The sequence below is a fragment of the Thunnus albacares genome, chromosome 11 (genome assembly GCF_914725855.1).
Source record: "Thunnus albacares chromosome 11, fThuAlb1.1, whole genome shotgun sequence".
Taxonomy (NCBI): domain Eukaryota; kingdom Metazoa; phylum Chordata; class Actinopteri; order Scombriformes; family Scombridae; genus Thunnus; species Thunnus albacares.
In genome coordinates this window covers 12,032,359-12,057,550 of record NC_058116.1, presented here as the reverse complement: position 1 = coordinate 12,057,550, position 25,192 = coordinate 12,032,359, and the positions used below count along the sequence as shown (strand labels likewise).

At 39.4% G+C, this 25,192-nt stretch overlaps 3 protein-coding genes and 1 long non-coding RNA gene across 8 annotated transcripts in view; 3 read left to right on the top strand and 1 right to left on the bottom strand.

The window, feature by feature from the left end:
- Positions 1 to 21: 21 nt before the first annotated feature.
- Positions 22 to 3,689, top strand: otc (ornithine transcarbamylase). Its single transcript, XM_044366731.1, has 10 exons — positions 22 to 227; positions 350 to 488; positions 606 to 687; positions 1,115 to 1,202; positions 1,564 to 1,717; positions 1,808 to 1,930; positions 2,150 to 2,203; positions 2,281 to 2,430; positions 2,984 to 3,121; positions 3,218 to 3,689. The coding sequence occupies exons 1-10, from the start codon at positions 145 to 147 to the stop codon at positions 3,275 to 3,277; spliced, it is 1,071 nt and encodes a 356-aa protein (XP_044222666.1). The 5' UTR covers positions 22 to 144; the 3' UTR covers positions 3,278 to 3,689.
- Positions 3,690 to 5,914: 2,225 nt separating this feature from the next.
- Positions 5,915 to 25,173, top strand: LOC122991739. Its single transcript, XR_006405898.1, has 4 exons — positions 5,915 to 6,176; positions 9,344 to 10,034; positions 10,249 to 10,253; positions 25,161 to 25,173. It is a non-coding gene; the product is annotated as an uncharacterized LOC122991739 (long non-coding RNA).
- On the top strand, positions 11,693 to 23,551 carry gpr161a (G protein-coupled receptor 161a). 2 transcript variants are annotated; one of them, XM_044365013.1, is made up of 6 exons: positions 11,693 to 15,057; positions 16,931 to 17,318; positions 19,200 to 19,921; positions 20,017 to 20,124; positions 21,356 to 21,481; positions 21,621 to 23,551. In XM_044365013.1, exons 2-6 carry the CDS (start codon positions 16,975 to 16,977, stop codon positions 21,896 to 21,898), a joined length of 1,578 nt encoding a protein of 525 aa, XP_044220948.1. In that variant the 5' UTR covers positions 11,693 to 15,057; positions 16,931 to 16,974; the 3' UTR covers positions 21,899 to 23,551. The 2 variants fall into 2 exon arrangements, with proteins under 2 accessions (XP_044220948.1, XP_044220949.1); XM_044365014.1 differs by lacking the exon at positions 11,693 to 15,057 and adding an exon at positions 15,076 to 15,336.
- The window catches only part of dcaf6 (ddb1 and cul4 associated factor 6), a 32,969-nt gene continuing 31,062 nt past the window's right edge, over positions 23,286 to 25,192 (bottom strand). For all 4 annotated transcript variants that reach the window (XM_044365009.1, XM_044365008.1, XM_044365011.1 and 1 more), the window contains 3 exons: positions 25,019 to 25,107; positions 23,913 to 24,018; positions 23,286 to 23,756 (listed from right to left, as the gene is read on the bottom strand). In XM_044365009.1, the coding sequence (XP_044220944.1) occupies positions 23,698 to 23,756; positions 23,913 to 24,018; positions 25,019 to 25,107 (254 nt within the window). In that variant the 3' untranslated portion in view covers positions 23,286 to 23,697. The remainder of the gene's footprint in view (positions 23,757 to 23,912; positions 24,019 to 25,018; positions 25,108 to 25,192) is intronic.

The following is a 25,192-nucleotide window of genomic DNA, read 5'->3' as shown; positions in this document are numbered from 1 at the left end:
CTCTACGTCGTCACGTGGTGACGTCATTGGTATCCATGCCCTGGCTGCACGTTATCTGGACCTGATCTGTGAATGAAGGCTGCGCTCTCTGATGAATTAATCACACAACATTACGCCTCCCTTTAATTTACCTCCAGGGCTGCAATGTCAACCAAACTGTTCACCGCAAACAGTCCCGTTTTCAAATGTTTGAAAACTTTTTGTAACACTCAGGCGCGAGGGTTTAGGTAAGTTAAGAAACTCCAGATAACTTTTTATGTTAGCATTGCTGACAGTCAAGCTTTGATAGCCATTGCAAGTCGTTACATGTAATAAGACATGCATTATGACTTTGTCGTGCTTTTTTCAGAACTGGAGCTGCTTCCTTTGGTTCGGTTAATTTAAAGGGCCGCAGTTGTCTTACTCTGAAAGACTTCAGCTCAGATGAAATCAAGAAGCTTTTGTGGGTGTCAGGAGATCTGAAACATCGGATCAAACGTGAAAAACAGGTAGCTAACATTAACAATTAACGTTTACTACAGTATCCATGTGTTAAATGTCCATATCTGTACTGTGTAGCCTCTGAGTTTGTCATTTAAAGAAAGATACCGTCATTTCTTTTCCAGTATCTTCCTCTTCTACAAGGAAAGTCCATTGCTATGATATTTGAGAAGAGGAGCACCAGAACAAGAATGTCCACAGAAACAGGTGTCCGAGTTGTATCTTAGAAAACTGCACTTGTGTATGCCACGTGGCTCAGTTAGACATCTCCATGAATGACGGAATACTACACATTTTTATAAAGGCACCGGTCAGCTTCACATAGATGTGTAGATTATGAGAACAATTTAAAATAAATGTTTCCTCTCATACTGTTAACTGGGCTGATCCCATTCATCAGTGTGTTCAGCAGTAAAACATTGTTCACATTGTTAATGTGGACACAAAAGGACCTGCTGACAAGGCAGATAAGATGCATCCCTGGAACAAAATAGCTCCTGAACTGTTATTCCTCCTGTGTCTCCCCCTCCCTCAACATGTGTCTGTGTGCTTATTCATTTAAAATATTTATACATTTTTCAAGCACCAGTTGGCCATAAGAGAAACTAAAGTTGCCTTAATATCATAACTCCAGGCTTTGCTCTGCTGGGTGGACACCCCTGTTTCCTCACCTCCCAGGACATCCATCTGGGAGTGAATGAGAGTTGCAAAGACACAGCAAGGTGAGTTTTATAACTATGCAAATATTTTTTAAAAGGTTAATGTCGGTTGTATACGTGCACGCTTTTTAGTCATTTAGTAAGTAAACCCCAATAAGCAAACAGCTCTCCTTTACACATACAGTACCAGTCAAATGTTTGGACACACCAGACTTGACTTTTGACTGGTACTGTTTTCATCACACCAGTGGGCTTCTCAGGGTAACAAGTCTTCTAGTGTTTCTCACTGCTGCGGTAATTATTGAGAGGAAAAGACAGCGTTTCCCATTCAGATTTTCCCACCTGGCACAGTATACGAACCACAGCCGCCCCCTCGAGTCCATGCCCACCTTTCTAATCTCTGCTACATAAACTCCCACTGCAGGGTTCTCTCAGGACTATGCGATATCGTCTTGGCACGAGTGTACAGCCACTCCACGCTGGAGGAGCTAGATAAGGAGGCTTCCATCCCCATCATTAACGGCCTGTCTGACCTCTACCACCCGATACAGATTCTGGCTGACTTCCTCACCTTACAGGTACTGCAACCCCCTCTATTTACTGCAGTTTTCATGCAATAAATGATAATGATATAGTGCTGTCTAAATGCAACTGCAACTATCTTCTAGGAGCATTACGGGTCCCTTAGTGGACTGACGGTGAGCTGGATTGGAGATGGGAACAACGTCCTCCACTCCTTCATGATGACTGCAGCCAAACTGGGAGTTCATCTTAAGGTTGCTACACCTAAGGTTTGCCTCTTTTTACATTTACATTTGACTTCCCCTTTAGCTGTCTTTTCACATCTCTTTTGGCGTACGATTCATGTTTTATAGCAGTCAATCTTGAGCGTCTCATTTCCCCAGTGGCCTCTTGTGAGAGGAGATGCTTGGGGATACAAAAACATGTGCATGATAATGTAGATCATTAATCCTAATCAGAAACAAAGTTAATACTGTCTTCATTCCCAGGGGTACGAGCCAGAAACAAGTGTTATTCAAGAAGCACAGAGACTCTCTAAACTGGTGAGGTCCTGATCAGTATGATAGACAGACCACCACATGATCAAAAGATGCTGTCATAACATTTCATTATGTTTCAGCATGGTACCCAGCTTCTTCTGACCTCTGACCCGATGGAGGCAGCTCAAGGCAGCAATGTTTTGGTCACTGACACTTGGGTCAGCATGGGACAGGAGGAGGAGAAGAAAAAGAGGCTCAAAGACTTCCACGGTTACCAGATTACAATGAAGGTAAATAAGAATATTATATTATCTATAGTTTAGAAGCACAACCCTAAATTTCTACCTTTTAGAACCTCTTTTTGCATTAGAAATAATTAAGGGCCATCCACCTCATGCCAGTAACAGTTGTCTTTGTTCACTGTTTGTTGCCAAATGTGTCCCTTTTGGCAACTGTACACAGTAAGCAAATGAAGTCAGTTCAAAACAGTATCTCAAACATGCTCCTGTCTGACTGGATGATGCAATTACTGTAAACAAAACTGCAGCATTTAACCTTCTGTAAATTGTATGGTATTGTACTGTATAGTGAACTAATCTAACACTAATTACAGACTTCATCTGGCACATAAATTACCAAGCAAGCTTGAAATTAAACTCTTAAAATGTAGAGTATACACAAAACTGACAGGGTAATATAATCTAAAAAAAATGATCAAAAATGAATTGTGAACTATTTTGAAAAGAGTAAACATCAAAATGAGGATGTGCGGTGATTATAAATTGTCTCTATTTTCCTTGTATTTGGATCTTAACTCTATGTTTTGGTGTTATTTCACTACAGACAGGAAGTGTGGCCAAACCAGACTGGACCTTCCTGCATTGTCTCCCCCGGAAAATGGAGGAGGTGGATGACGAGGTTTTCTACTCATCCCGCTCCCTTGTCTTCCCTGAGGCTGAGAACAGGAAGTGGACAATCATGGTGAGTGAAAGTGGTTTGATCTGATCCTGTCAGAATATTATCTGCCTCCAGTTTGATTGTCTTGGTTCTAATCAGCACAACTCTCCTCTCTTTCAGGGTCTGATGGTGTCTCTTCTGACCAACTACACTCCACAAACACCAATGCTTAAGTTTTAACTTCAAGTCTTAAGGTGGAATTATAACTGTGTGTCCCGAGACCCTGTCATGCTTCAGTTACATACCTCAAAGTTGTTATATTCACATACTCTCATTTTACTTCTTATATAGATCAACAATGGGATAGTTTTCATTGTCTCAATGCTAAATAGACAGTTCAAAGTAATTTGTTCATACTGTATGTTCCTGGTTTGATTCCAGCCGGATTCAAACTACTGCATTACCACGACATGTTAAAGATGCTTTTTTAGCAATAGGGCTGAAAATGGACAAAAACACACTACTTAAAATATCTTTAAGCGAGTGACCAATGTGTTATTAGATTAATATGCCTTCCATTTGGTTAAACAAAGACTTTTTAAAACCTTTTTAAGTATGTAGTGTATACAAATAAACCAATGTGTGCCTTTTACGGGTTGCTCACCACATTTTTGAAAACCTTTGAGTGTCGTCCCTTAAGAACCTGTGTTGCAGAGATGATGAATAAAACTAAGAGCATCAAATTATTGTTCCCAAACTACACATAAAGATAGATGTAGTCTTTAGACACAGTAATCCAGGTTTTGTTACTTTATTATCCCAGTTTCTGTCCTTACTTCTACTTCTACTACTATAATTTCTACCACTACTCTCTTGTCAAGATCTTTCTACATGATCATTTTTATTGAGATTTAAACAAAACAATATCAGGATGGTTCTAGTGCCACCACCCCATATAAAGGGCAGATTGAAATAATAAATAATTTTGTTTTTATTTCTTACATGATGTTGCTTCACCTCTATGGCAGTGTGTCTGGGATTGTGATGGTTATTTCAATACTGATATTATTCTGGCTACCACAGTTAGGATCATTTAGTGTAATTACTTACTGCACTTTAAAAACAAAACATGATCAGATTTCCCATCAGGTTTTAAAAAACAGATGCAGCAAATGTTTATTAGACAGTCATGTAAGGAATGAATTAAGGATCTGACCAGAGATGTAATAGAGAGGAGTCTCTTTGGAGAGAGGTGGAGGAGCTAAAATAGCAGCTCAACGCACAGCTCTCACTCAAACTTGAGCTCAAGTCTGAGTGAGAGGATCATGAGCTCCTGGAGGAGGCTGGAGTGTCTGAGGAGAGGAACCCAGAACTCAGGATTTCAGCCTGGAAATGAGCCTGCCACTTTCTGGGGTCGAGGAAACAGTGTGTTTGACCAATCAGATTCAGCTGTTGAGAAAAAAAGGGATCAAAATTCGTGCTTGTAGCTTGTAGATTGTAACTTCTAACTTGTAACTAAGAGGAAAGTTAAAAGTAAAAAACTAAAATACAATGTAAAGGAAAGATACTAAAATGCAAAAAAAAAAAAAAAAATCAACAAAAAAGTAAAAACAAAAGCAAACTTAAAATAAATCAAATTAAGGAAAACAATAATAATCATAAAAATTAATTAAAAAATGAAAAATTTAAGAAAAGTAAATACAAAAGGAAAGTTAAAGTAAAAAACTAAATCAAATACAGTGGAAAGAAAAATGACAAAAATTAAACGAATTATCAATAAACAACTAAAAGGAAACTTAAAATAGGAAATTAAATGAAGTACAGTAAAAGGGAGAATATGGCTTTGACCCTGGTGTACTGACTGAGGTGTCACCAGAACAGATCATCAATGTGACTTCTGCACTGCTAGAAGGGACGGACTCAGCACTCACATGCTCACCTGCAGCAGCACCCAGTACAGGTGGTGATGAAGCACATGGGTGTTGACATCCCAGGTACCTTCACCACCGCTGACCAAGAGAACCATTAAATCATTGTGGCCATGGAGTATTTCACTAATCACCCAAGATGTACATTGTTCATACAAGATGCTCTGCAGAAACATAGAGGCTGGAGTAAGCAAGATAGCAAAGACTGGGACGTGGATTACACCACTACACACCCAGAAAACTCACAAAGTACATTTAATCCACGATGCATGTAAGTACAATTTTATGGTACTTGTACTTTACTTGAATACACGCAGTTTGTTAAATATTATGCATTATAAACAACTCAACAGTACTATATAAAGTATGAGCTCCACCTCCATTAACTATAATACTGAAATGCAGCTTACACCTTAAGGCCTCAGTGAAAACTATTATACTAAAAAGTACTATTACTAAAGACTTTCACTTACATAATGGAGCTGTGATGTGAACTTGTTCACAATTGATTAGAAAAACCAGTGTTATGACTAATAAATTATCATATGCAGTGGTGGAAGGTAACTAAGTCCATTATTTCCATTTATGCCACTTTACACTATTATTCCTCTACATTTCAGAAGTAAATATCATACTTCCACTGTACTTTACATATAACTACATTTACTTAACAGCTATCATTACTTTTCAGATTAAGATCTTAAATACAAAAAGCATCATTAGTTTATAAAACATGATCCCTTGTGTGGGGGAAATATTTGTGATATGCAGCTGTCTTGATAAGGATGGCTGTCTCCTATGGGAACCAAGGTCAGGTGGAGGTATACTGTGCTTTGTGCAGACAGTCAGACTGGTCTCAAGATAACCTGTGTACAAACCTCAGTTAACTCTAATCAGCATAGTGTTTTGTTTATAGTTCAATAACCAACAGGGGCATAGATGTGTGAGGAATAACCTTATTTGGAGGTAGTGAGGGTAAGGATTTGGTGGATGGTTTAAATACTCTTGACCGGAAGTAGATGGCACATTTGAGTGGCATTGCAGTGTTTCACTTGTACTGTAACTCTGTTCTCCTTAATTGAGCTTCAATAAATGTTCCTGCGTAAGACATCCTGGTCTCCTGACAAGTTCATCACTTTGAGTTAACCAGCTCCAGCAATTCCTTGACAAACTGGCATCACAATCGAGGATTCCAAGAGAACAACTGACTGGTAAGTGCAAAGTTTCTTTTTACCTTGCCTTGCTGAAGTCTGTGTCTCATGGAATTAAAAGTCCTGTGTATTTTCTGCAATTTGGCTGTGAGCATCTAAGGTGTGGATAAGGTCAGAGCTTCAGTGTCCGGGCACAATGTCCTGGCTGAACTCTCTGAGAGTGTTGCTCGGAACGAAATGTGCCATATAAACCTCTCAGTGGATGCTCAAATCAAAAGTGATAAGTGAAAAATTGTGGAAAAAGGAATCCAGTGAGTGTGATCCAATGTGTTGTGATCTTATAAAGATTTTGTATAAATGAACTGGAGGGCAGTTGGTGATAAATTTGAGAAAAAAGACTGTGGTGTTTGTTATTTCAATCCCCTGCAGCACCACAGCAAGGTGTTTTTCTTTTCTGGGGCAGCGTCAAGGCTATGCTGGACACAGGCGAGACCCACAGTGAGGTTAAGCCTTTGGGAAGACGTTCTAGGTTAATCAATATTGGTGGTGAGTCTGTGTCCGTTGGGACAGGAGGTTCTGTTTTGCCTCTAGCGTCAGAGACCAAGGTGCTGAGTTTTATAATTATATACACAAGGCAAAATACTTTCTGAGTTTTTACTTATATTGGTCTCAAACCACCACCACTGCAAAAGAAAAAAGGCAATAAAATATTATGGAGCCTTGTGATGCTGCTGGAGCTTGTATTGAGATGCATATGTTTAATGTTTTACTGTGCATGCTGTGAATATGTGCTGATGCAGTGTTTTATGATGTGTATGTGTTTTAAAAATGGGTGATACTCTGTCAACTAAGCAGTCTAAAGCAGAGGTTAGAAATGACTCTGTAGTTAATTCATCGCAATAAATGATGAAAATACAGATGTAAAACAAGAAAAACAAGAAGATAACTGTACTAGCACGCAAACAGAGAGACAGTCACAGAGTCATAATGACCCCAATCATATATCACTTTATAAAGCAATGTTTTCTCCACATGTGCCTGCAGGAATTGTAGGTAGACAAGAAGGCTGGAATTATGTGTTTCCTTTTACTTTGCTTATGTTTGAATGGACAGAGAGTGGATGGCCGTTTCAGGGGTCATTTGGTAAGAGTACGCTGCAAATAGCCAAAATGAATGTTAATCCTGGGATGAGATTATAAATACATGAAAGAGTGCATGACAGTGTGGTCGGATGTTGCTTATCAGCGATGTGGTGTTTTGAGTGATGATGAGAAGCGCTGTAAGTAGCATCAGTAAGTAGCAGTAAGGCAGATGAGACAGGGACAGTGAAAAGACAGACAGATGAGGATCTCATTTTGCTTGCTCTGGCTACTGTGGCTTGGAGAAAAGAGAGACAGCGAAGTGGACACAGGGAGAGTCAGGAAACTTCTGGCTTAGAATCAGTGGTGGTGGAGGTGGCACCCAAAAAGGGGGGGCCTGTTGAAGCGATGAAGATAGTACGTCAGAAGAAAGCGCCTCCTCCTCCTCCCTTTTCTGCTCAGACTAGGTCCATGGAGAAAACACCAACACAGACTGCAAGTTATCAAGTTGCTGGTGGTATGGCTGTTTGCAAACCTTGGACCCCACGTGAAATTATGAATATGACTAGGAAAGCTCCTAATCCAATTAGTCGCCCAGATGAATATCTGGTTTGGCTTTCACAAGTGTTTACTGTATACAACTGTCTGCTGCCTGATGTAACACAGCTGGTAGAATTCACATATGGAACTGAGTGGGTTCTGTGTGAGGAGGAATCTACTTTTCCTGATCCTACAGAAGATGACCAATGGGGCAAAAGAAGCCGTCATGAAATGTGCACAAAAACGCAATGATTTTTTAAAGGTTATTCACTGTGTACAGGAGCGTAAAGAATCTTTGCCTGAATTCATCCAGAGATTTATCCAGGTGTGGGACACCCATGCAGGGATAAAAAGAGAGGATAATGAGGTATTTGTCATCCAAACATCCCTGCAAAACGCAAGACCACGCATTGCCACAACTTACAAACTTGCGGTTGCTGATTGGCAGGAAATAAATGGGAAATCAAATATTAGTAAATTAATGGGAATGTATAGAAGTCAGGTTTTCTCAACAGATGATGCAGGCTCCAAGCAAATGATGAAACATGTAAACAATGACAGTAAGCATGAAACAGGGGGTGGACAGAACCCCAATAGAAACAAAAACATGAAGAAAAGAGGAAAGTGTAACAACTGTGGCAAACCAGGCCATTGAGCGAAAAAGTGTAGAGCCCCACAGCGTCCTGGTATATGTTACTACCAACCCTGTTTCACGTGCAGCCACAGTGCAATGAGCTTCTCCTACTGTGCAATGGATTGAGAATATACACAAAGCCCTCCTGGATCTGAAAACTGCACTCACAACAGCCCCATCCTTGGGTCTGCAGGATCTGCAGGATGCTGCTACTCAGCATATGACAGCTGCATGTCGCTCAGGATTCGAGGCAATCATTCTTTCCAGTCCCCACATATCATTAAAGTGCTCACCACCCTTGAGTCCAGCTACTCTCCTTCCTCTAATTGATACAGAAGATGATCATGATTGCATTAACACCATTGAAATTAGCAATCTCCAAGGCCAGGCTCGTTGCAGACACCAGTACCTAATTCTGACATGATTCTCTACACTAATGGTTCAGCTTGTAGACCATTTGACACCTTACTGGCTATGCTGTAGTGAACGACTGGGATGTATTAGAAGCACGAGTGTTACCTAATGGTACTTCAGCTCAAGCTGCTGAGTTGTATGCTCTCATTAGAGTTTGTATTCTAGCTAAAGACAAAGTTACAACTATCTACACTGATTCTCAGTATGCTTTTGGTGTGGACCATGACTTTGGACAGTTGGGGAAGATGAGAGGATATTTGACATCCTCTGGGAAGCCAATTCATCATCATATTTTAGTAGCAGATTTGTTAGATGCCATTTTGCTCCCGTCTCAACTTGCAGTTGTCAAATGTGCTGCTCACACTACTGGGTCTGATCCTGTTTCATGTGGAAATGTGGATGAGTATATGACAGAGTATGTTAAGAAACTATCACAAACCTTGAGAAAGGTTACAGGTGTCAAGTAGACTCCAAAAATCATCAGGAGAGCCTATCCATCCATTTCAAGTGGGTGATTTTGTACTAATCAAATCTCTGGACAAAGTGTCTTTGTCTCCCAGGTGGAAAGGTCCATTCCAGGTGCTGCTGACAACCAGAAGAATGGGTCCAGGCGTCAAGGTGCAGACTGGCTCCACCATCCGTTCACGGAAAAGGGAGAAGCAAGGACAAACAAAAGGATTCTTCCTGCTCAGTGAGCTGACAGGGTAATCCAGGTGATCCAGAGAATCCACCCAGGGGATGCTCTTTGCCATATGTTCCAGATCAAGTGACTTCTGAACTAAACTCTGATCCAATTAGATTTAATTACATTTCCCATTTACATATCATTTATGATCCAGGTAGCTCTGGCCCAAACCAATTGTTCAAAATTCTCTAATGACCATGTATGCACACCCCAACCTTATACTCCTATGGTACTGGCTGAAGCTATGGGGTATATTCAATCATGGTTTGGTGCTAAGTCTGTAGAGTAAGTTAAAGTAAGGGTGCATAGTTATATAGCACTACAAGGTGAACAAACGCCCCTACGTGACTGTTCAGATTATTTACCCTTTATATCACTGCACTATTAAGAAATGTTTCCTTATATTTCCAAGGAGTAGGGAAAGACTAGGCTGTAGAAATAACTGTGTTGTATCCTCCATTAAATAGACACAGAAGAGAGATTGCACCAGTACAAGAGGTAGCTAGTGTCTTTCTGTCACGGTATGGTGTATATGTCTCCCAACAGTAACTCTTATCATTAGTAAAGTAAAGCCATGTTAGCTGAGCATAAGGCGGTGCAGGAGAAACTGTAGTTTTACAGAATCAAATGGCACTTTATCCCCTGTTATGGACATGGTACATGACACAGCAAGAGGTATCAAGGAGCTACATATTAATCATGGATTTTCCTTTGGGGATTTCTCAAGTATGTTTGGATCATGGGGATCTGGCTTAGTTAAATTCTTGATTACTCTTATAGTGTCTGTTTTCCCCCTAATTCTCCTGTGCTCTTGTTTGGTAGCAGTAGTCAAACTGATTATTCGTAGAGTCATGAAAGCTGCTATTGAAGCACCTCAGAGGATGGTAAGTAATGCAGGAAATGATACAATGATGATGTATTATGACTACCACGATTTTGAGTCGATTCCACCAGGTCATCGGTTTAATGAAGATAAATGTGTTTGACAATCCTGTTCTGATGATAGGGCAAAATAAGAGACTTTGTTCCCAATCACAGGATATTCAACTACAAGATATTCAAGTGATGGATTACATACCACCATGCATCGCATGTGCTAGTAACCTCTCCATGGTGGTGACCCTCCACTGTGCGCAAAGTACATGGGTTGAAGACTCTTCACTGTGTTGATTATGATGTTAGTGTGTAAATATATTGATTACTTTTTGCTTACTTTGGATAACATAACATGATGAGAACACTGTGATTGAGTGTTTTGATTTGGATCAGGCATTAAGCTGTTTTATTTTTAATGTGTTTTCAGGTCTTTCAGGACTGAAATTTGCTGTCCTCACCATGTATTCTTAACATTGATTATAGGCCTTAAGATGCCAGTTTAAGTGTTTTAATTAGTAGGTAGTGTAGTGCTACTATCTAAAAGCTATTATTAGTTATTATTATCAGATAATATGTAATTCAGATCTGCTTGAAATGTTATCTATTGGACTTAGAGAAAATCATTTTAGATTGTCTGAGTTAGTTTTTATTAGTTAGTTTCTATTTTCTTGTTTCTATTAATATTACATTAGGTTTATATTGAAGTTTTGATATTTTTACTTGATGACTTATATGTTAACTGTTTAAAATCATTGTTGATTATCCTGATGTATTTGTATGATTACTTGTTATTAATTATTATAGAAGGTGAAAATTATGTTAGTTTTAATTGGTATTTGTTTGACGTTGATGTCTGCTGTTGTGGAAATTTTCTTGAGAAAGAGGCACATGGAGACATAAAGAAAGCATTAAACATTGTTACTTGTTGAAGCAGTTGTAGACACTGTACAGTTCAGCTGGCCCTTTCCCTAAAGCCAGCCCTTTCTCTAAAGATTGTGAACCCAAACTAGACAGCTTTATACCTCTTCAGAAGCAAAGCTAAAAACAGTCTGGTCCCTAAATGGACACTTCCACAAACGTTACACCTTCTTACAAACAAATATGGTCTCTAAAACAGTAGGCTTAAGACAAAGATATCTCTAGCTAACCCCAGAGGTCAGTAAGCAATCCTCAGATAGAAACAGGTTCAAGAGTTCAACTAGCCTAGGAGTAGGATTTCTTCACCAACATGTATCCCCAAACAATGACATTACATCACATTCAGTTGATAATAAACATTGACTCTTTAGTTTGAAAACATTTGTAACATATTTTCTTTCACACTATCATTATTGAACATTCATTATTTTTGATTACTGATGGTGATTCAAAAATTTACTTGTTTTGTTGAGTGATTATTATTATTGTAAGTGTGTGTGACTTTAATTCTGAAGGTGTTCCTTAATTGATTTGAAGGTAATGGTAATTAAGGTTGACCTGACAGTCAAAAAGGGGGGAACTGTGAGGGAAATATTTGTGACATCCAGCTGTCTTGATAAGGATGGTTGTCTCCTGTGGGAACCAAAGTCAGGTGGATGTATGCTGTGCTCTGTACGGCCAGACTTGTCATAGTATAGTGTCTTGTGTATAGTTCAATAACCAGTAGGGGAAGAAGAAGGGGAAGAATAACCTTATTTGGAGGTAGTAAGGATAAGGATTTGGTGAGGGGTTTAAATACTTTTAGAAGTAGAACTGAATGGCATTGCACAGTGTTTCACTTGTACTGTAACTCTTTTCTCCTTGATTGAGCTTCAATAAATGTTTCTGCGTAAGACATCCTGGTCTCCAGACAACTTCTTCACTTTGGGTTAATCAGCTCCAGCAGTTTGTTGATACCTTGCAATAAATGGGACTACCCAAAAATATATAAAACTATTTAAAAAAATTAGCTCCACATCAACCAGCTACAACATTATTGTACTGCTTACATTAATACATACAATAATGATTCCATAATAATAATTTAACACTGACAAGGTCCACTCCGTCTAACAATTTACTTAAAATATATTTACTGATAATACTTCTGCAATTTTACTTAAGTAAAAATCTGGATGCAAGACTTTCACTTGTAGTTAAGTAATTTTTATAGTGAAGCTGCTACTTTTACAGTAAATGATCTTAGTACTTCTTCCACCACTGAAAAAGGTTAGGCTGCATAAAGTACAGACATCTGTCATGAACGTTACAGCCTACAGCCCGGTCCTCGTCATGGCGATTGTGCAGCCAGATAAAATGCCAAAGCCTTATGTGTATAACCTTATGTGGAAAACTTAAGATATGTTATTTTACAAACTATACACTGAAAACAGAACATTTTCTGTCAGTTAAAGAATTGTAAAGAGTCTAATCTATTAAGATTCAACATTTACATATGAACACAAATATAGTGAGTGTGGGTACTTACCAAATTGTACAACCCTTTCTGTAAAATTAGCTGTTAAATACCTGCAAATTACTCTAGTATAAAATTAAGGGACCTGTGAGATAAAGAATTACATTTAATTTCAGTAAGGTCAGAGGAAATTTTAAAATTACATTAAAATGAAAACAATGGTTGATTTGCAATTATTCTTATCATTAGGCTACATCACATACCGCACACACTTTTTACACACATGGACCCCAAACGACAAGAAAATAAAGCACATTTCAACAGAAGTTGCTGTGTTGTCCCTCCTCTTTAAGTCCCTCCTTTCCTACCTGATTCCTGCTTTCATCCTTTCTGTCATCACCAGTAAACACTCATTTCTTCCTGCTGATATATTTGAATAAAACAAATAAGAAACATTACAATCACAAAACTAAATCTAGCTGCTGATACAGATGTGACAATTAGCATATTACCAATTAGTTTGAGATAATTTTAAGGAGAGTTCATAACATGAGGGGAAGAGTTTCCAGTGGTTTTACTAACACCAAAAGGCCACACGATGGTGATGTTCTCCAGATAATTGACGCCAACAGTGTGCACTAAAACAAATGAATGTTCCTTGTCTTGGTCAACTCACCCAGTTTCACCACCTCAGGAGTATTTTGCTGTTTTTTGCCCAAATGTGACCAACCTGTCTGCACTGAGGCTTTCATTTGATTTTGCAGCTACCATGAGCATTTTTATCTGGTTCTTGAGTGACAGATATGTGAGGCTGGTTAGTGAGCCTGATTGACCCAAATTAAAACCATATACTGGTTTAGCATTTCTACCCCAAAAAATTCTCCATCCAAAATATGCTCCATCCTTTACTCCTCTGCACCAATATTATAGCACTTCACATCCTCCTTAAAAACCTCAGAAGATGCCTCACACAATCAGTGCATGAGATGTATAAATGCAGGAAATTGTTTTCGGTAGGAAGTAATGGGTGGGGCAATACCAGGCAGCCAGGATAGCAGAGTTATCACCTCAGGGATCATTCCTCTGAGGATTCCCAAAAAATTTATTTTTTTCTTCCCCTTGCAGGTACATTGATTTGACAGCAGATGGTACTGGTCCCATTTAGCAGAATTTAACATGAACCTCGCCAGCTGTTACACAGTAATCCTTGAGGAGGCAGACCTTGACATCAGTTGAAATGTGTTGACCTGAGCAACAGTATTCCCACATCAATCAAAAATCTATGAAATCTATAAACTTTTGATGAATACATCAAGTAGGACCTCTCTGCTTACTTTAAAAGCTTCTACAAGTAAGTTGAATCATAAAAAAAGTATGTAAAGTATTCTTTACAATGAATTACAACTCCTTTACTCTATTTGATGTTACATTTATTGTACTAAACAAGTGCTGAGGACCAGCACTTTGCAGACAAAATATAACCAAATTATATGCATACAAAATATAATCCTAGGCATTAGTGAGACTATAAGAATTCAATATTGACTCAAGTCATCTACATTTTAGGTGAATAAGAATTCAAATAATATCCCACCCTGCCTAACTCTGTTAGTAACATGAGGATAGATACAAACTGGTTCAGTTTTTATATACTAATTTTAGGCAAAGTGCGCCATCAACTGGTCACAGTCGGTCCAGCTCTCTGATTGGCTGTCAGAAGGTGACGTATTTGTGCGGGAAGCTTTAGATCTACCTGGGTGGTCCAGATGGATAAACATGATGCGACGCACTATTTCATTCATTAAGTCCACCATCCTGTTATTAAAGAGCTACACATACATACACTGACACAGTTGTTGTACTATAATGTACAACATGTTGCAACCGAAACTGAACAATAATGTACGTTTATGCCTTTTCAGCACATGTAGTGAGTAAAGTAATAGTGAGTAAAAAGCGCTTAACTTACATGCAAACCCACAATCATCTACACAAGTTAACCACAAAGAAAACACGCTGGCTGCAACAATGGCGACACCAAAACAAAACAAGGCAATCCTCACTGGCGACCACCCACACACTGAAGGAGTCTGCTAGGAGAGGGAGAGAGAGAGAGAGGGAGTTAAAGCGGAGGTGGGAGGAGGACGCCATTGCAGCCGCAGCTGGCCGTTTGCGATTCGCCTGAGGACAGACAAACTTAAAGATGTCGAGGGGCTTTCAGAGATTTCTCACACTCGGCTCTCGGGGACTGGCTTACAGTGTGGAAACAAACAAGTAGGATGGACAGTCTGCAACTGTTGGGGGAGAAAATGTGGAGCCACAGCGTCGAACCAAATCAGGTAGAAAGGGATGTGTGTTTCAGGGGGACAATGGGAGAAAGTTGCTCAACTAAGTTAGGCTAACTAACGGTGGCTAGTTGTTTTAGCTAGCGTTACCGCTAGCCAACTGTGGGACTAGTGGTCACAGCGCTGCACCGTATTCACCTTTTATAAAGCTTACATTTTAAGTATAGAGCTGTGCAGAAAGATAAAATGTCTCTAGACACCGTGGCTTAAACTTCACTTTCGTTTCCATTTTCCACACCTTCCTAAAGTTCACTATAGCCAAGTAACGCTATGGTGAGACAAGGCAAAATAATGTTGATAAACAGAGCTAACGTTAACTAACGTTAGACGGCCGTTGGTGTAAAAGTACATACGACCGTTGGTATGAAGTAGATATGGCCGTTGGTGTAACTTAAAGTAGAGACAGCTTTCTGTCACTTTGCGCAGCTAAAACTTTGATTCTCAACACAGGCGATTTATTTGTGAGGATTTTATCCTCTAGGCTGTTGAGTTATGTGTAACGTTAGCGTTGAAGCTTGTAAACTCAACTTAGTTACATGACCGCGTCCTGTACTTAATATCACAAGTACGGTACATTATTTAAAGACAGTTGTAGAAGTATTCAGATCCATGTAAACATATTCCATTACTAGTAAGCATCCTGCATTCAGAATTATACGTAAGTAAAAATACGGAATTATTATCGGCTGCTGCCATTGTAATATTATTACATGTTACATCATTAGATTGTTATTGCTGATGCATAAACGTATAAGTTTCATTTGTAATGTTGTAGCTGGTTGACATGGAGCTACATTATGTCCTATTGGGTAGTTAAATCTATGTTAATGGGCCGTAGTTTATAATGGTTTGTGTATAAAATCTTAATCAGCAAAGAAACTAGTAAATAGAACTACAGTGGAGTAAAATGTACAATATTTCTCTTGGAAACGTACCCACGTAGTGTGATCATCAAGCTCCTGTCTGGAGATCATCTGTAAACATGCCTCAGGATTATATCAATGGTTTTACATGTTTAATCCATTTATAAATTGAATTTATGCCATACATCTCAACTCATGAGCCTGCAAACCATTTTTAGCAGCCATTGATTTCCATTTATTTTCATACACTATGAAAATCAATCAGTAGGCTTTTGAAACTCGACTTGTGTAATCCATCACTGTTAACATTAAGTCTGCATTAATGTTCGTCAAAGTGACATTATTGTTATGAGGTGATGGAGTGCACACTGCTCAAATCAATCTGTGTTTAAACTGCATTGATTAGTCTATCAACAAGAAATGCCAACAATTTTGTGTATTTTCTCTGGTTTGAGCTTTGCAAATATCAGGATTTGCTACCTTTGTCTTTGTTATATGTTTCTTAAATATATTTAGAGTTTTAACTCTTGGTCAAACAAAACAAGCAGTTAGTAGAAGTCACTTTAGGCTCTGGGAATTTTTTTTTCCCAAAATTGTGTGACATTTAATAGACTAAACAATTAAAAAGTAATGGATAGGTTAATCGATATTAAACAAAACATTAGTTCTATCCCTTAACTACACTACCACGCGGCAATAATGCAGACTTAATGTCCATTGTGATAGTTTACTCAACACAAACAAGTTTCAGAAGCCTGTTAATTGATTATGTTGTACGGAAATTGATCAAAACCAATGGCTGCCTGAAACAGCGGGAAAAAATCTAATACTATCCAGGTTTCATTCAAAAATGTTTAAGATTGACAGTTTGCAGTTATGGAGCTAAAACATGCAAACACATCATTATACTACTTTAACAGTCAGAAGATTTTAGCATTGCCGTCTTTGTAATATACTTGTACATCCATTATTCTTTCCAATCATGTCCTCTTCCTCTGCACCAGCCTCCTACCATTCCTTCACCTGTCCGGTGGCCCAGTCTCTCACCATGAACACCAGTAGGAACTGCACCGGGGTCGGGAATGGTGAGGGTCTGGCTGCCCTGGAGTCAGTCTCCATCGTGACCATCACTCTCCTCGCCTGCCTGGGGAATTTCTTGATCGTGGCGACCCTCTATCGCAGGCCCTATCTGCTCACCCCCAGCAACAAGTTTGTGTTCAGCCTGACTCTTTCCAACCTGCTGCTGTCCATGCTGGTGCTGCCGTTTGTGGCTGTGAGCTCAGCAAAGAGAGAGTGGGTGTTTGGGGTGGTGTGGTGCAACCTCACCGCCCTGCTCTACCTGCTCATCAGCTCTGCTAGCATGCTCACCCTCGGCGCTATCGCCATTGACAGGTTAGTGTCAGATAATGATTGTAGTCATATGCACTAGAATAACCTGACTGCCATATTTATATTAAAGTAGAGTATTCACTTTCTAGCCAAGAGTTAGATGAGACGATTGATCCCACTCTTGTATCTGTTTGTTCAATAAGGATGACGTCATGCGGCAGTTAGCTTAGCTTAGCATAAAGACTGGACACAGTAGGAAACAACTAGCCTGGCTCTGTCCAAAGGAAAAAAAATACGCCTACCAGCACCTCTAAACCACCACCAGAGAGGCTGTGCATCTTAGTAGTTGCTGTCAGTGGAGCATAAACAGTCTACAAATAATAACAAGAAAAAATACTGGTAGTTAGATGTACATCATTCACATATTTGCCCCCATAGTTGGTATTCTATGATTAATTATTACCCATTTTACCTTGACAACACGAGGGGAATGGATATCTTATTCAGGTATGAATTTAAAGTAATACGTTTAGCATTAATTATTGGAGGAGAGGACACTATTCACTAAATCAGTTTTAAAACATGTCCTTCATTCATAAAGCGCAGATGTTGCCTTTGATCAAATGTTGAGCACTCAGTCAGGCTTGTGTTAGTTTGAGAATGAGAAGTGACAGTAATTACTGCAGTAAGGAGATTGACTTGAATTTGTATTAAGTTTATTTTTGAGGTTGTGTTGAAAATTTCTTCCCCATTGTTTTTTGGGACACAACATCTGTATGAAATCAGCAAGAGCCCGATTTATATTCATCACAATTAGAAACTAAATAACAAAATATATTTGTGGTCTTCCCTAATGTAGTGATGTTGCAAAAGGAACGATGATGCAATTCTTGACAAATCTTTACACAAGACATACAGAGTATTAAGACTGGATATGAAAGAAACACAAGACGAGAGGAAAAGACTCATAAATAACAGTTTAGAAGAGTAAAATAAAATAGAGGATAAAAATAAGCTAAAATTGAATAAAACAGATTCAGCAGGAGAATAACAATGACGTCACAGTACAAAACTGCACATTTGACATGTGTCTTCACCTCGTTCAGTCTCAAGAGTTAATAAGGGATAAACATTGTTTCTATGCTTTCATGTCCAGAAACTTGTGAAATGTAGTTTTTCATTTGCTTCCCTTTGAGGTCAGTATGTAGCTTTGTAAATAAGATTGGTTAACCACACACTTTAGTGGTGGTATTTCTCTGGAGATTTTCCCAGCTCAAGTGACAAGCATTAGACGGGCTTACACAATGTAACTTTAAATGTTGACTGATGTGAATGCACCATTCATATGCAGTGCTTGGATTATTTCCATTCATTCCTATTTTTAGAAATACGAAACTGATACACAAATAAAGCAGACTTGTTTTAAGAAACAGGACTGAAATGTGCGTCTGGTGCAGAGTTTCTAAAACTGTCAAGTAAGATGGACTAAAAAAAGACAAAGATAGCATCAAATGCCTGTAAGATTGTCTTCTTTTCTCATTCTTTGAGTAGATATTTAAATAATTTAGGTGTATTGTGATCACTATTATATTATTATAAATGACAGTAAAATGTAGCTGCTAAGCTCTACTGTAAGTTTGCTCTGTATGATTCAGTCCTTGCTGTTCTCACTGTGGTCCTAATTACTCTCAGCACCTTTGGGGATTTTTGATAGTGCATGTTTTTGTTCTCCTGCCAAGCCTCTGCCTTTCTGTTCTGTTTGCAGCTTTTTGGGGAGGGAAAAAAAAAAAACAAACAGTAGCAGCCTTTGGCCGCAGCTTCTGTATCACTCACTCAGTTTCTCAGCACAGTTTCTGTGTTACTTGGATCAGAAGACTCCCCTGAGAGCGTGTTGAGTTTCCTCACTGCAGTTTCTTCATTTGTGTTCCCCTCTCGTCCCAACAGATACTACGCGGTGCTTTACCCGATGATCTACCCCATGAAGATCACAGGGAACCGGGCGGTCGTGGTCATCGCCTACGTGTGGTTGCACTCCCTGGTGGGCTGTCTGCCTCCTCTGTTCGGCTGGTCCTCCTTTGAGTTCGACTGTTTCAAGTGGACCTGTGTAGCCTCTTGGCACAGGGAGCCGGGCTACACAGCCTTCTGGGTTACCTGGTGCATGCTCCCCCCCCTCTTCATCATGCTGGCCTGTTACGGCGTCATTTTCCGCGTCGCCCGCATGAAAGCCCGGAAAGTGCACTGTGGGACCGTTGTTGTGGCCCAGGACGACTCCGCTGGAGCACAGAGGAACGGACGCAAGAACTCAAGCACCTCCACTTCCTCTAATGGAAGCCGGCGGAGCCTTGTGTATGCAGGGAGTCAGTGCAAGGCCTTCGTCACCATCTTAGTGGTGATAGGGACTTTCCTCGTGACCTGGGGGCCGTATGTCGGGGTGGTGTGTACGGAGGCCTTGTGGGGACAGGGGAGCGTTTCTCAGGGGCTGGAGACTCTGGTGGCGTGGCTGTCCTTCTGCAGCGCTGTGTGTCATCCGCTGATCTACGGCCTTTGGAATAAGACAGTGAGGAAGGAGCTGCTGGGGATGTGCTTCGGAGATCGCTACTACAGAGAGTCGTTCGCCACGCGACAGAGGACGTCCCGCCTCTTCAGCATCTCCAACAGAATCACAGGTGGGAGAACGGCAGTGGCTCGTGAACTGTGTGGGATTTCATGTGATTTCATGTGTCGGACGCTGATCACATAACATTTGTTTGTGCTCCATCAGATTTGGGTATGTCGCCTCACCTGACAGCCATGCTGGCCGGTGGAGGGCATCTGCTGGCCCCCGGGAGCAGCACAGGAGATACTGGTTTCAGTTTCACTCAGGACTCATGTAAGTGACCGACCCGAGAATCAGACCTACAAATTCAGTTTCTTCTAAGTCGCTCCTGAAAACTCAAGTGTTGCACACAGGAAGCGGAGGGAATGAACTGTGAAGCACTCTGTAGCTGTGTTTTGAGAAGTGGTGATATGATATAACAAATGATATAATTTATGGTTATATAACATTATCTGATATCAGGGCTGGACAACAATTTGAATTTATCTGATTATCAACATCAAATTTTAAATTTCCAAGTTAAATGTACTCATTACAATTTTTGCAATAATTAGTTTGAATTTTATAGATTAGCTACAGTAAACAAATGTTCAACAAGCTAATCAGCTCACTAACTTTTTTACTGTTCATAAAATAATATGTAGGCATTTGCTGGCTAACCTCGCATAGATAAGAGAAAAGCTTTAGCACACGTTGCAAAGAAAAAGAGTCTAAACAGAATATAAAAAACTGGAAAAATGTGTTTGAAAGGTTTGCTTAAAAATATTTACCATAAAATTTGTACTTTCATATCACCTAATCTGTAACATTTCTAATGAATTGATTAAAAATGTACTTAATGAAATTTCCCAGATCCAAGGTAAGGTCTTCAAATGGCTTGTTTTGTTTTGACCAACAGTCCAAAACCCAAAGATAACGAATTTTCACACATAAAAACAGAAAAAAAAGCAGCAAATCCTCATATTTAAGAAGTTGGAACAAGAGTGTTTGACATATTTCTTGATAAATTGTTCTTGATAATTGACCAATGACTTAAAAATTGTGAGTCAGTCGACTAATTGATTAGTTGACTAATCATTTAAGCATTACAACCTACCGTTGTCCAGGGTTACATTTAATCATAGTTTCACTGCGTTGCTCTAAAAGTTAACTAACAACTACCAACCATAGTATCACATTTATTATCCTGCTTTTTAAAACTCAACCGTTGAATTTAATTTGAAAATAAAAAAATGAGCTAAAGTGATTGATTGCACTCATGTAAACCTGAGGTTTGACGGCTGCACCACTGCGTCACACTCCCAACAGCTTTGTTACAGTCGGCCTCACATTCCTCTTTTCACAACTCACATTTCCAGTCCAGGATGGTGTCAGCAGGGCAAGTAAGGTCATGTGTAACACTAAGAAACGTCTGATTATCCAACTCATTTGTGTTTGTACAGTTGTCTGTACATTAACTGCTTTCGGTTATGCAGCCTTTTTGTCTCTAATGTTTCCCTCGCAGGCACAGACGTGATGCTGCTGGAGAACTTCTCCACAGACGGCTCCTCCCATCCACAAATCCACGGGAATCCGTCCGGGAAGAGGAGGAGCTCAGTCACCTTTGAAGACCAGGTGGAGCATTCCAAAGGTATCTGTCATTTCCCCACAAGATTAGAGAGAAGGAAACAAACTAAATACTCAGAGGGTTTGAGAAAATGTGGTTTGAGGTTTGAGATCTGTTCACTGAAGCTTTTGTCTAATACGTCACACTGCATTTTTCTCCGCAGCTGAAAACACCAACACATCCTCGCTCCAAGTCCATGCAGAGGTGCACAAATCTCTCGACACCTTCGCCTCCTGCCTGGCAAAGGCTATCGAGAGCGACGCCAAGCTCACCCTGTTTGGGGACGGGTTGGCTCTGCCGGGGGGACTGTTCACAACCAGAGCACCGCCGAGACCCAGATACCTGGACGGTCAGAGACTGAGGCTGGAGAGTATCGATGAAGGGATCGTCAAAGATGACAGAGATGAAGAAGAGCAGGATGTGGAGGAAAAACCAGCCTGAACTCAGCTGGCTCGCTTACGATCTCACTCAGTTTATCTGTGGACTGCGGGCGCTTCACACCCGGAACTCGTAAACACTTTTATATGAACTGTGACCACTCGTCATGCTCTATGGTGCAGTTTACAAAGTCTGATCTCCACACTTGGGTACTCCATACTTGAAGTTATTAAGAAACAGGAAGTGCACATTATTCATTCCACTGTGTTGGACCAAGTGCACGACGTCAGTGTCTTTGCAAGCTTTTGTTTGAAATAATGCATCATATAGGAAAGCCTTAACTACTGTAACCTACATGGTCTGATTATTGTAGTAAGTTGTTTACAATTATATTTTATTATAATTGTATTTTTCCAGAACTTTCAAGGTGTGCCTCATTATGGCAGGACAGTACGAAAAAAACAAACTAATACATCGTAGCTTCTATCTCACAAATAACTCTCAAACGTTATTTGCTTCATTTTTATGACTCATTTCATGTTGAAGAAGGTGATTATTATTATTATTATTATTATTTTGTCTGTTTTTATATATCAAAGCAGTGATGTAGTTAAGACCAAATATGGTAAAAACAAAGTGGATTCATGGGTACATGACGTCCGACTTTTATCAATATTTCAGGATAGTTAAATTAATGATGTCATTGTGCACAGTGCTGTAATGAGCAGTGAGAAGCATGTCTGTAAATGAAAGTCAACTCAAATAGAAATTGTGATCAATGTCCAATCAGTAAACCAAAATTGTTTTTTTTAACTACAACACTGTCTTTTAGTAAATACTGAGTGGTACATGTGTTTACCTCAGTTTCTACTCCTTCACCATCAGTTATAAATGACACTCAGAGTACTTTTGTAATAATTAGAGCACAACTACGGTGCTTCAGTCTTACCTCGTATTTTCATATTATGTTTGAACGGTACTATTTTTATAAGAAAAACTATACACCTGAGAAGTGATGTAACCTTTTGATTTTCACTATACAGTAACTATTAATACTTGTATTAAGATTCTATTAAATTTCTTTTGGGTTTTTTTTTTACATAAAATTTTCTGAACAAACTTGTTTTTCCTTGTTTGTGTGAGTAGTTCAGCTAAACCATATTGTTCTGCGTGTCCCTGTGTTCAACTTGCAGCCCGTCAGTCTTTGAATCACTGCAGGACTCGGCGTGCAGAGTACAGACGGTTTATTTCTGGAATGAATTTAAGTTCATTCATTTGTTGGTAAGAGGCCAGTTGCACAGTCGCCCAGCTCTGAATGCAGACATCTTTGAGATGCCATTTAGCTTTATTTTCTTCCAAATTTTGTAAAAGATTAATTTATTGACATAACCATTTGGGGAGAACAACCAAGCTTTGTTTTCTTTTTTTTTCTCCAACAACAAAATTAAAGCATTCTCCAAGTATGGTTTACTTAAAGTCTTTGTTTACATGGTTACTGCCGGAGCAGCACGTCAACATCTCTTAGCTTTGTGCTACAAATTCAAAATGTCACACGTTAACACTGATCAAAGCTCACTCTCCCCTTACAAAATAATATTGCACTTAACATCCTTGCACACCAGCCGCCATTATTCTCACACTTAATATATACTGACGTCTTTGCCTTTGCATTCACACAGATGTAGTTTAAACTCATACAGAAACATCAGTAAGAAAGTCTCTTAAAAAAACACAGGGGGAGCTAGAAATTACACTAATTTTCAAAAGGAAGTATTCTACACTGTACTTGTACAAATCTCGGGTTTTCAAGTGCTATACAGCAAAAAGAAATAGTGTTTTCTTTCAAATAAAACGCCACCGGTCTACTGCTCGTCCTCGTTTTCCTGGCCTGAACCTTCAGAGCGATCACCTTCTAGTCGATCTACAGGAAGAAAAAGGCAGATTTCAAAAGAGGGAACAGAAAAACAAGTAAACCGTTTTACAGAACACAAGAGTCCTACTGTACCCGGGCATTAACAGGCCCAAACATTCAAACAATTTGCCTGATGTGAAACAGAGAGATTGTGTGTGTGTGTACCTGATCTGATGTGATTAAGGGAGGCCAACATTCGCAGCATGAATGAAGCCGGGACTGTGATTGTGTTCCTCGTCTCCTCTAGCATCAGCTCGTTGCGAGTGATTACCTTGAAAGTAGAGAAGGAGAAAGATGGAAAAACAAAGGTGAGAGGGAGTGTAGAGTATCGAGACGTGCGAAGGATCTGAAGAAATAACTGGGAAAGCTTGTTGTGCAAGAAATAAAGAGGATTTTTCTCTGAAAGGAAACCTAAAGCCGTCTTTAAAAGCTAAAAAAAAAAAAAACATGTAGCATTGTTTCATCAGCTTGATACCTCATGACTTTATGAGAATTACTCATAAACACGATTATGAGCTGATAACATGTTTCAAAAGTCCACTACAGACCCCAAATGTCTCAGAGACCGCAGCTGTAAAACATGTATAAATTACAACAGATTTTCATATCTGAAACTGGTGTTTCTGAAACTGCTCTTCCTGAATCTTGAATTTCTCTTGTTAGAGTTTTGTAACAGTTTGTTAATAAGATGTTTAACATGGAGTTTGAGCTGTTTGGCGTCTGACTCCAACTATTATTAACTTAACTATGTATGTAGTATAAAAACACTGCACTTGTCTTCGTCTGTGAATGAACAAAATAAGTATTTCTTCATTCATAGTCACTTATAACACATGAAATATGTTCTTATTTGGTTTAACAACGCTTTATGGTCATTTCTGTGTTTTGTCACCTTCGTCACATGAGCTAACTCAGTTTGTGGCAAAGTGAAGAGTTACTTCAATACTTTTCTACATGTTGGCTTTAAATGAAGTCAGAAGAAGATGCATCTCTTCTGACTTCTCTCTCCATCAGATGCAGGATTTCAGCTTTAACTTCCATGAATCTTATTTTGTGTTTTATTGCTGCCAGTTTGGTGAAATAAGCAGCATTGCTTTGGTAATAATAATAATTGCTTTGGTTGTCTGAAGGCAATGTGCTTTTTGCGGGGGAGATTTATAGAAAATGTATTGACAACTAAGACAGAAGAGACTGTATCCTTCATAATAGGAAACAATAAACCAATTAATAAATCACTCAATCAATTCACTGATTTCACTGATTGGTCACACCTCATCAGCGAGGACTCTGTTGAAAGATGGCGACTCCTCCAGTGGCGACCAAATCTTGATATCGTAGTCTATCCCTGAAGAAGCCAGAACTGAAACAAAGCAGAAAATAAACAACATGGTGGGAAACGTCGTCACGGAGCAGTAGAGAAACATCTGACGTGCGGGGAGACGCTG